The sequence below is a fragment of the Schistocerca serialis genome, chromosome 4, assembly GCF_023864345.2.
Source record: "Schistocerca serialis cubense isolate TAMUIC-IGC-003099 chromosome 4, iqSchSeri2.2, whole genome shotgun sequence".
In the NCBI taxonomy this organism is placed as follows: Eukaryota; Metazoa; Arthropoda; class Insecta; order Orthoptera; family Acrididae; genus Schistocerca; species Schistocerca serialis.
Genome location: NC_064641.1, coordinates 409,547,832 through 409,560,021, shown reverse-complemented (window position 1 = coordinate 409,560,021; position 12,190 = coordinate 409,547,832). Strand labels below are relative to the sequence as shown.

The following is a 12,190-nucleotide window of genomic DNA, read 5'->3' as shown; positions in this document are numbered from 1 at the left end:
GAAAATGTTTCTCCGCTGAAGTACCTGGAACAGAATTAATAGCATTCTCCACATTCTCGGAGCTAGCCAGAGACTCTGAGAATTTTTCTCCTGGAACTGGCCTATTGGTCACAAAAGATGCAGAAAAACTACTTTCTTGGAATTTCTCTGGCTCAAATACGAATACGCCTGTTGCAGAGAATCCTGAAGTGATTTTTTCTGGTATGAAAATTGTGAGAAGTCCTTTGTTTGTACATGAAGGGAAAATAGAAATTGTTAGTGTCTTTCCTGGTTTTCTTTCAACCAGGTATCGATTCCCCTGGAGCAGATCTTCTTGATAGGTCTATAAACGCTTACATCAAGGGGCTGTAATTTGTGAGAACAGTGGGGAGGAGATGACAGAAGTAATACACCAGCGTTCTTACATTTATTAAAAGCTTCTATACCGAAATGGGATGAATGTTGTCCAGCGGTAGTAGGAAAGGAGCTTCTTTTGTTGGTCTAGCTTGCCTAATAAAATGGTCCAGAAATGTTACAAAAAATTGCTCCACCATCCATTCAGAATCTGTGGCAGCGCCGATGCATCCAATGGGCCCGTCACGAATAAAATGATTTTCAAAATTTTTTCTTGAAAAATACTCACGGATAGAATGAATGTCTCTTGTGCACATACAGCAGCTGCTACTGTTAGCTACAGGGTGCAACAGGTACAAATGCAGATATTTCTGTTGATGACTAAGTATGGTGATCTGAACAACATTGCCTCAGTATTTACCTCACTTATATAATAATAATGTACGTTTTTAGGTTGCTTACATATGGCAAGTGCAAGCTTCTGATGCTTATTTTCCCCTTGGCGGCAGGTCAGGTACTGAACTGTGGACACAAACCGGTACATCTGTAGTAACAGGCTTAATCCACCTAGTGGTGCAGCTACAGCCCTGCAAGAAAATGTCAAGTCGTAAAGTCTGTGACATATCTGGGGGAAGACTCTTCGACACAGACAAAAGCAACTAACACAATGATGCGTTAACGTATGAAGGTATCACATACAAAAACATCTGGTGTTATAGCCGCTACACCCTGTGTTATCGATGACTGTTAAATAAAGTACACTACGTTTTTCGCCATTTCCCCCTTTTAAGCGTGTGTGAAATATAAACTGGAATACATAACAATCGCACCAAATGCTTGTGCAAATACAGATCAAAATGTTAGGTAACTCATGAATGTTGCAAGACTCCAGTTAGGTATCGTACTTTTATTCGACCGATCCTGTCAAAGGCAAGCTGCAGTAATAATCTTTCTCTGCTTTGTGCAGTCCTCACACGTTTCACACTCTGGGAACTAATGAAATGCGCTTGTACACGCCATTTCCTCTGTATAGTAAAGAAAACCGAACACTGTGAAAATCAAAATAAGTAACTTAATATTGATGCTGTACCCAATATTGTAGCGCAGTGGTTCGGTTCAAATACATGGTTCACCATCATTTTCGCGGAAGTGATGAAAGTCACTTGTCCGTTGTCAGTTGATAAATACGATAATGCAATGACTGTGCTACTGCATCGTAATTCGGAGTAACACAGGTATTGCAGTATCCTATTTATCCGCCGACACCGGGTAGCGACTTTCAAGTAGAATGGCTTACCAGTACGTGAATATACAAAATGGATATACAAGTACAGGTTGTGGGCACATGGCAGTTAGGGTGTCATTGCGGGTCGTGCTCGGATAGTCATATGGGAAGGCAACCACTCGCGAAAAGAGAGAAAACAGGGTTCGAGTCCCTGTCCAGCACAAATTTTCATTCTCGTTACTCCGTTATGCAGCTGATGATAAACAATAATCGCAACTGCGAATACATTTCATGTCTTTCATAACGGCTATAGACGTCGAAGTTCCTGCTCATGCATACATGTATGAAGGAACTTCGCATCGTAAGTCGAAATAACACAGGCACTGCGTTATCGTATTTGTCAGCCGACACCGGGAAAGCTGCTTTCAAGTAAAATGTCTCCCCTGTGTACGTAGGCAAACTTTTACTATAACGCTTTGCAGTAGTTAAGAAAACTTTCTCATAATTTACACAGAAACAACTTAGATGGTGCCTCTTTATATTAACTTAGCACTTCATAAGTCTGTAGAACAGGGTACTCGGATCAATCAAACACCAGGAAGGAACCCTATATAGGTGTATGATTAGGATGAAATAACAGGGTGAACCAGTTTCTTTAATGTTCAAGAATGATTATTGAAACACAGTTTAAATTAATGGTTCATGCTAACCAAAAGTAAAATAAAAAAAATAAAAAACTTATCTAGTGGCTGTAGGCCTGTGAGTGGCGAACAATTAAAGCGGCTACAATACCCACAATACCCACAATCCGGCCTGCAAGTATCTTGCTGTATGGGCTCAATTTCTCTTCTTGGTGTCGTTCAGTTTTACATACAGTAGCCCAACAACTCACAGGTAAACCGTAAGCCGTTTCCAGACTTCATCCGAGGGATTTTTCTGCAAATTTTCAGGCAAAGCTTCTCCTGCTCCATTAAGGTCTTGCCTCAATCACTGCTGTCTACAGACTGCATGACTTACTTCCCGCGCTTGCCCTTGGTAGCGTGCCAATTCGCCCTTGCCATCTTTTCCACTGCCCTAAGCCAGTTTTGTTTCAGACAAAAGCAAACTCTCTTTTACACAATACCTATTTCATATATTGTTTCTAAGCGTGACCATTTCTTACAGTTCTCAAATTTACATCAACATGAACAGTTCATACATGCAAATATTTTTAAATACAAAAGTCATCAGAAAATTATTTAACATAATAATCAATTTACATAGTATTTTGCATACATTACTCACATACAATGCAAAGAACTTCAAACTCCAGTAGGGCACAGTTTACTTTAGATATACATATACTAAGAATATGCGAAAATTTTTAAAGCAAACTGTCACGAAAAACTAGATGAATCATAAACAAATAGTTTTATACATTGTATAGTAATTCGAAATAACACATACACTGCAATATCGTACTTTGGCTTAATGGTCTGAGTTGACTGGGTGGAAAAACGTAGAAGTAATGTCTAACCATTTCTTTAGGAACCAGATTTTCTTTTAATAAGGACTGTACATTCATGTCACACCATTGGACCTTTCTAAAAAAACTGGTTCAGCTACAGCACCCAACATTTAAAAGCTTTGTTAAAACTAAGGAACTCTTAAGCAACATAATAAATGATTTTCAGTAGGACATTTGCTTAACTTTTTAACACCTGTCGCTTTGCGGCTCATGTAAAATAAGCTATATGAAAAACATATTTAAAGTGGGCCAGTTCCTGTACATGAAAGAAAACATTAACTTTGAACTGCCGCGACTCTCCTATCAAGGAACTATTTCTTTTGTCAGGACAGCTTTATCTCAAATGCTGCTTATAAAGCCAAATAAAAAATTCGACTTTCTTGGCCATGCATCTTTGTACAAATGATTTGTTGGAGGCAGTACTCTGAAATACGCTTGTATTAGAAGACTGAACGAACATTCCACTCTTACATAAATGAGTGAAACTATCTTTAAACTACTTCCTTATCTATGAACTACTCGCCTATGAATTCTCAGCTACGGCTGAGTTGATAAAAGTTACGGAACATCTTCTAATATCGTGTCCGACCTCCTTTTCCACGACATATTGGAGCAGCTTGGCGTGGCGTGCTCTCAGCAAATCGTTGCAAGCCTCCTGAAGAAACATTGAGCCATGTTGCATCTATAGCCGTCCATAACTGCGAAAGTGTTGCCGCTGCAAGGATTTGTGCACGAACCGACCTCTCGATTATGTCCCATAAATGATCGATAGAATTGATGTGAGGCGAGCTGGTTGGCCAAATCACTCACTCGAATCGTCCAGAATTTTCTTCAATCGCGAACAATAGTCGCCCGGTGAGGTGGCACATTGTCGTTCCTAAAAATTCCATGATTGTTTGGGAACATGAAGCACACTTGTGGCTGCAAATAGTCTCCAAGTATCCGAACGTAACAATTTCCACTAAATATAGGTTCATTTGGAGCGTAGGACAGAGTACATGCCATGTAAACACAGGCCACATCATTATAGAGCCGCCGCCAGCTTGCACAGTCCCCTGTTACCCACTTGGGTCCATGGCTTCGAGGTGTCTGCGCCACACTTGAACACTACCTCTTGTTCATAACAACTAAAATCTGAACTCATCTGACCAGGTCACGATTTTACAGTCGCCTAGGGTCCAACCGATATGTTCATAACTCTGGAGAGGCGCTACACGTTCCACATTCGATTCTGCGGTTATTTCACGCTGTGTTGCTTGTCTGACAATCTACGCAGACTCTGCTGCTCTCGGTCATTAAGTGAAAGCCGTCGGCACTACATTGTCCATGGTGACAGGTAATACCTGAAATGTGGTATTCTTGACACACTCTTAACACTGTGTATCTCGGAATATTGAATTCCCCAACGATTTTCGAAATGTAATTTCCCATGCGTCTGGCTCCAACTATCATTCCGCGATCACATTCTGTTACTTACATCGATAGGCCATAATCACGTCACACACCTTTTCACACGTCACCTGGGTATGGTGATGTAAGCCCGCATCTCGTGGTCGTGCGGTAGCGTTCTCGCTTCCCACGCCCGGGTTCCCGGGTTCGATTCCCGGCGGGGTCAGGGATTTTCTCTGCCTCGTGATTGCTGGGTGTTGTGTGCTGTCCTTAGGTTAGTTAGGTTTAAGTAGTTCTAAGTTCTAGGGGACTTATGACCGCAGCAGTTGAGTCCCATAGTGCTCAGAGCCATTTGAACCATTTATTGTGATGTAACAAAATAAAAGTGATGTTGTTACTCAATGGAAATGTTGGAATTTGAGATTTCGCATACTGTTTTATCAATCACAATGTCACAAAATATTGCATTATGAAATGTGAATAGTCTTTACTTGCAGTTTCGCGTTGCTTGAAGCAGTCACAGCTAGCGTGCTACTGATTAAGAAATTGCATTATCGTCTTTCTAATTACTTCATGATCGTAGATACGATCATACCCGGTCGTGAAGTTATTGTTATGAGAAAACAATTTCCTAAGGGACCAGAAAGTTCTTAAGGGCGCAAAAACAACTGTAACATCATACAAAAGGGAAATTCAATATTAAAGCCGAATGAAAATAATACTTAGGAGATGAGAGGAATGAGCACTGCTAAATGATTCAATATTTCCAGAACAGATATTTATTATAATTAAAACATATCGTACCTTAAACTTAGTACTACAATGACGGTAGATTTTTATGTCCGTTCCATGTCCATTGAGCGCTCTTTCATGTAGCCATTGTCCTCTTGAGTCGCTCGTGCGTCGTCACAATAAGTTATAACAGTTCTTCTTTTTACACTTCACTCAAACTTCGACGGAACACGTTTTTATTTATTTAGTAAAAAATAATTAGATCAGACCACCACAAATCTGCGTCCGTCTTACTTAAGAAAAACAGTACAAGTGTTTAGCGCTCAAGGCTTCATTTGTTCTCCAGCGAACAAAATAGTGAAGGATCGCGTATCTATCCGTATTCTTCTGTTTATGTTGCCGCCCAAAGACGACGAATTACTTTATTTAGGAAATCCCACCGATGCTATGCGACGCCTTATTATACATTTATCATTCTTTATAAACAAGTATTTGCCTTCTGGCTGAAAGTATTAACTATTTGCTGTTTTAATGAAACCAAAATTGCGAATATCATACCGTACCTAAAATCACGAATATCTCATGAGGATATGAGGATCGAGGTAATCCTTCGGCATTCCCTCTCTCCTCATGGGAGGCGGTGCTCTAGCTTCGTCCATCTGTTGTCTTTTCTTCTTGCGACGTGGCCAGCCCACTGCCATTTCAAGGAACCCACTATCTCTAAGATGTCATTACCCTTCGTCACAGACCGGATGTCATCTGCCCTTTTCCTATCCTTTCTTGTATAGCCCAGCATTGATATCTCCATGGCTCTCTGTGCTGTTCTAAGTTTCCCTTTTGTAAATGAGTTCAGTGTCCATGTCTCGCAGCCATACGTCATCACAGGAAGAATACATTGATCAAATACTACTTTCTTCAGATTTACTGGCATTTTTGATCTGAATACTGTTGAATTCTTCCCAAATGCTTGCGTCGGTAGATTTCTGGCCTTATGTCTCCCTTCATATTTATAATCTGGCCAAGGTAGACATATTCACTGACCTCTTCTAGTAGACTGTCCTTGACTTTCACATCTCCAGCTGGGACCCATTTGTTGGACATTACTTTTGTTTTGGAAAGGTTCATGTTCAAGCCAACCAGCTGACATTCCGATCAAGATCTGTAACTAAGTTTTGGAGCTCTGCGAAGTCTTTGGTCAGTAAGGCAATATCACCAGCAAATTTCAAGTTGGTAAGCCTTCTTCCATTAATTCTAATTCCCTTACCTTCCAGGCTCAGCTTTGACATAGCCATTTCCAATACAGAGAGAACAGTTTTGGGGAGATGGGATCGCCTTGCTTGACGCCCCTCATGATGCGGAATTCTTGAGTTGATTCACCGATGTTAACATAAGTCGAAGAATTCTCTTAGATTTTCCTGAGCACTTCAATGTATGCTGCTCCCACTCCTTGCTTACTCAAAGCTTGGAGTACAGCTACATGGCTAACGGAGTCAAATGCCTTTTAAAAGTCAACAAAGGCAATGCAGAGAGGCAGTTGGTATTCATTCGCTCTGCTTATCGCTTCACTAACGATCAGAATGTGGTCAATAGTGCTAAAATTGCTTCGGAATCCTACTTGTTCTGTAAGTTGGGCTGAGTCTAGGGTGGAACTAATTCGGTTTAACAAGACCTTTGTGAAAATTTTGTACAAAATTGAGAGCAAGCTGATAGGACGATAGTTTTTAATATTGTGAATCCTTCCTTTCTTGTGTATCAAAATAATCTTAGCCTTGTTCCACGATAGTGGGATTGAAGCATAGTGCAGGTAGGAAGTATATACTTTTGCCAAGTGATTTATTGTTACCTCTCCTGCCAGTTTGAGGATGTCAACACTGAGCTCATCATCACCCGGCACTGTTCCCTTCTTCATGCTATCTAGAGCACACTTGACTTCCGATGGGAGTATATCTGGAACACTAGGTACATCAATTAATTTAGATATACCCTAATTTTCCCTTGGATTGCTATACAAATTGCTATAAAAGTCTCTGATGAACTTCAAAACCCCCTCCTTTTCAGTGATTCGACTGTCATTTCCATCGAATGCGACAATCTGCTTCTTACCGATTGTGAGTTTGTGTTTGGCTGACTTTAAACTTGTCTTGTTCTCGTAAGGTTTCTTCAGTGAATTTCTGTATGTCAGTTTTTATTTCTCTTCGCACTGCCTTACATAGTTCGGAATACGCTTACATGCCACGATCGGTTTGGAATTTCATTTCTCTCCTCTGTTGTAAAAGGGTTTCAGTTTTGGCACTGAATTTCTTTGGTTGTTTATTTTTTTGGCATAGGCCACCGGCTTCTTCTGCACTTTAAACAATCATTTCCGCCAAATCACCATCTTTAGTTACGCGGAACTTGCTTTGGAGGACTTCTTGGAATTTCGAGGAATGTTCTTCCAGGTTTTTGAGGTTGATTACCCTTCTCTTCCCTTTCATAAGTTTATTCATTTCATTTCTTACGTTGAGTTCGACCCTTGCTTCACAAGACGGTGATCACTGCCAGTGCTGAGCTGATTTAGAACTGATACGTCTTTTACAATCTGCGGAATGTTTGACAGAATAAAGTCTATCTCATTTTTGACACTGAAATTTGGGCTCCTCCAAGTTTATTTTCGGTCAGGGTGCTTGTTAAAGAACGTATTCATGATGGACATATTGGTGTACTCAGCGAACTGGACTAATCTCTCACCTCTATCGTTTCGGTCGTCGATCCCATAGTTGCCCACCACTGTGTCGCCTTGTTTCTTGGTGCCAACTTTTGCATTGAAATCGCCAATGACCATCTGGAAGTGAGAATCGCTACCTTTTCTACAGGTGCTATCCAGACTTTCATAAAAGGATTCAATTTCTTCGTCAGGATGTCTTGAAGTGGGAGCGTACACCTGAACAATCTGTATTTTATACCTATTCGACACCTTCAGGACCATTCGAGCTGTCCTGCTGGAAGTTCCTTCTAAGACAGATACTCTATCAGCAATATTCTTGTTGATTAGGAACCCAACTCCATTGAGTGTTCCTTCTGGGTCGCCACAAAAGTAAAACAAGTTGCCAGAGTGCAAACGGAGACAGTCTTCCCCTTTTCGGCGTTCTTCGCTTAAACCAACAATACTCCAGCTGATTTTTGTAAGCTCTTTCTCGATCTCTTCTAGTCTGTCTTTGCCTATTAGAGAGCGACAGTTATATGTACAGACTTGAAGAGTCTGTATCTTCTTCTCAGCACCTCTTGGTGTTTGGGACATCAAAGTTGCTCCCACCCGGAGGTCCGACTGTGGGGCTATTAATCCGGAAAATTTAACATTAATACCACACAACATAACTCGAAGGTGAGAAGCATAATAGCCACGCTTGCTTCAGAACAGATTGGCGATGTAATTTCCAGGCCGCCCCTGACATGGGGTACAGACGCCTTAGGTAGGACGGTCCACTAGAGTACAGACGCCAGCACGTTGCTAGTTTTGGTCCACCCCGGATATTTCATTTCCCCAGTGCCACCCATATCTGAGAGGCTTTCCCCTTCGAGACGAATTAGTCAGGTAGGATTATTCATTTCTTAATAAGTATTTCATGAAATTTTTGCCATTCAAGGAATATAAAAGTAAATTCGTTACACTCTAGGTTAGTGTCTGAGGACTGGAATAGATAATTGGTACAGGTCAGTGGCCATTTACGACAGTGCCAGTTTGCACCAGAGGAGCTGTGGGCAAGATAGTATCTTGCTTTGCAGAAATAATCGAAGATGTCTATCTTGAGCGGGCTAATTGATTCGTTTTGTCGCAGACCTTTGTTTAATACTACTACTACTACTCCTGCTGCTGGTGCAACTTCACACGTGAGAAAACGACTGATCTCTTTCGTGTATCCACTGGTTATCCTACTCAACACGAATAAATATAAGAGCATCACAATCCAGAGACACCTTGGTCAGTCAGAATGCACTAATCGGTAAACATGCAATTCAGTATTCAGCAGCACATATTACACATCCCACATGTATAGTGCCTTAAGATAAACAGAATGAGACCTACCATTCTGTGCAGTTGTCAGTCACTGTCTGCCAACACTAGAATCCTTTATAACGTCTGCTGCTACGTGGCCCCATTACAAGCCGTTTCTCTCAGATGATGACCACCACTACTATATTACGGGTGCGGTTATGTCATAGGAATCAGAGAGGCACAAGGCAATTGATTTCTGCAATAAATTTCGTCTATTAATAAAAAATGGTTCAAATGGCTCTGAGCACTATGGGACTTAACATCTGTGGTCATCAGTCCCCTAGAACTTAGAACTACTTAAACCTAACTAACCTAAGGACATAACACACACCCATGCCCGAGGCAGGATTCGAACCTGCGACCGTAGCGCACACGGGTTCCAGACTGAAGCGCCTAGAACCACACGGCCACACCGGCCGGCATCTAGTAATAGCTAATACTAACTCATTTATCACCATCACAACCAGCACTAGTACCTGCTCCTGTCGACCGCCAGGAACCGCCTCTCAGCCTTTGCCACCTGCCTTGATATCAAGAGATCCCGAGACGAGCCCAGACAAACAGCTGGCTCAACTAACATCCGTGACTCAGAGCTTAAGAAGGCATAATAGTGCCGTCCGTTGCACATAACGCAGCTTGTGAGCAGTATAAGTCAAACTGGTATGAGAATTGCGTTCAATAATTTTTAACAAATTCTAAATTACCTATTAACGGTTTGCAATAGATATTCAGTACGAGGATCTGTCTCTGTCATAAGTCAGTGACAAGCAGGGGCACAGTTTTTTGACGCCGGGAGGGAGCTAAGTAATTACTGTTGTGCTTAGTATGCTTCCGAATATCATTTTTTTCATCTTCCACCACTTCATTATCGGTTCACTGACGGATTATCAATGTTTCAGATACATGACTTTGACAAGAGAACTAAAAATCAGCATTTAACAAAACCAGAAGGCACTGAAATGAAAATAACCTGGTCCACAGAGATGATCGGATTCGTTTTACCACAGGTTTCGGCACCAGCGAGGACTTCTGTGCAGACAACTACCCTGGACCGGTGCCCTTCTCCGAGTACGAGGCGGCGACGTTCTCGGGTATGCTGTCGGATAACGAAACAGAGACACTGTTGTTGTATGGCAGCTTTCACGCGTACGGCCAGAGGATCATGTTTCCTTACGGCGTCCCTGGCAACGTGGCCTCCAATTACGATGAGCTGGTGAGTCTTCCTTCTTGAGGTTATGACTGGTGTCTTTGGTTTTCCATGTCGTTCTCTTTCTTCTGTTTATTTACGCCATATGAATTATTTAATTTTGTATATACAAAAGTAGAGTCTGCAACACTGCTTCTCAGTTTTATGTCGTCAAAGGTCATTCAGTATCCCCCTGCCCCTCTCCTTACTTCAATTAGATACCTGAGATGATAGAAAGACTGATTGGCTTCTGCGCTAACTTTCAGGTAGTAATAGCCAGTACTCCGTTCAAGAATGACAAGAGAAGGAGAAGGTATACTCCGAAAAATATCGGGAGATATGGGAAGATTCCAATTACATTACATCATGGTGAGGCAGATTCTGAAATCAGATATTGGGTTTTAAGGCGTACGGAGGAGCAGATATTAGTTCAGAGCACAATTTTGTAATTATGAATAGTAGGCTGAAGTCTGAGACACTAATCAGGAAGAATCGACGCTCACAAAAGTGGGATACCAAAGTACTAAGGAATGAATATACACACTTGAAGTTCTCTGAGGCTATAGATACTGAGATGGCTAATAGATAAGTAGGGAAATGAGTTGAAAAAGAATGGATATCTCTAAAAAGAGCAGTCACAGAAGTTGTAAGGAAAAACATTGGTACAAGGAAGGTTACCACAAATAAAATATGGCCAACAGATGAAATACTTCAGTTGATAGACGAAGAAGCAAGTACAAAAGTGTTCAAGGACTTTTAGGAATACAGAAATACAAGTCACTACGTAATGAAATAAATAGGAAGTGCTGAAAAGTTAAGGCGAAACGGCTGACTGAATAATTTGAAGTCATCGAGATAGAAGTAACTGTCGGAAGGACTAACCCAGCAGACAGGACAGTCAAAACAACCTCCGGTGCAATTAAAAGCAGGAGCGGTAACATTAAGTGTGCAATGGGAATTCCTCTGTTAAATGTAGAAGAGAGAGCAGATCGATGGAAAGAATATTTTGAAGACCTCTGTGAGAGGGAGGACATGACCGTTAACGTTATCGAAAAAGAAACATTAGTAGGCAGGAAGAGGTAGGGGAATCCAGTATTAGAATCAGCATTTAGAAGAGCTTTGGGAAAATGAAGATGAAATAATGCAGAAGGGATGGATAACATTCTATCATTTCCAAAATCATTGAAAGAAATGGTAACAAAACAACTATTTACGCTGTTGTGTAGAACGTTTGAGACTGGCGAAGTACTATTAGAATTCCGGAAAAACATCATCTACACAATTCCAAAGTTAGAAAGATCTGAGAGAATTATCGCACAATCATTTAAACAGCTCATGCATCCAAGCTGGTGACAAGAATAATACACTGAAGAATTAAAAATAAAATTGAAGGTCTGGTAGATGACGATCAATTTGGCTTTAGGAAAGGAAAAGGCACCAGAGAGGCAGTTCTGACCTTGTGGCTGAGAAAGAAGACAGACTGGAGACGAATCAAGAGACGTTGATAGTATTTATATGATTTGTCGAACTGAATAAAGTGTACGACAATGTCAAATGGTGCAAGATGTTCGAAATTTTGAGAAAAATTGGGGTAAGCTACAGGGAAAGACGGGTAATGTTCAAATGTGTGTGAAATCGTATACGACTTAACTGCTAAGGTCATCAGTCGCTAAGCTTACACACTACTTAACCTAAATTATCCTAAGGACAAACACACACACCCATGCCCGAGGGAGGACTCGAACCTCCGCCGGGACCAGTCACACAGTCCAGACGGGTAATATA

General features: G+C 41.2%; 1 protein-coding gene across 1 annotated transcript in view; it reads left to right on the top strand.

Annotated features, from left to right (window-relative positions):
- Window positions 1-12,190, top strand: part of LOC126474496 (zinc carboxypeptidase-like) — a 122,386-nt gene that overhangs the window by 87,566 nt on the left and 22,630 nt on the right. Inside the window, exon 9 of the mRNA XM_050101966.1 lies at window positions 10,227-10,432. Within this exon, the coding sequence (XP_049957923.1) occupies window positions 10,227-10,432 (206 nt within the window). The remainder of the gene's footprint in view (window positions 1-10,226; window positions 10,433-12,190) is intronic.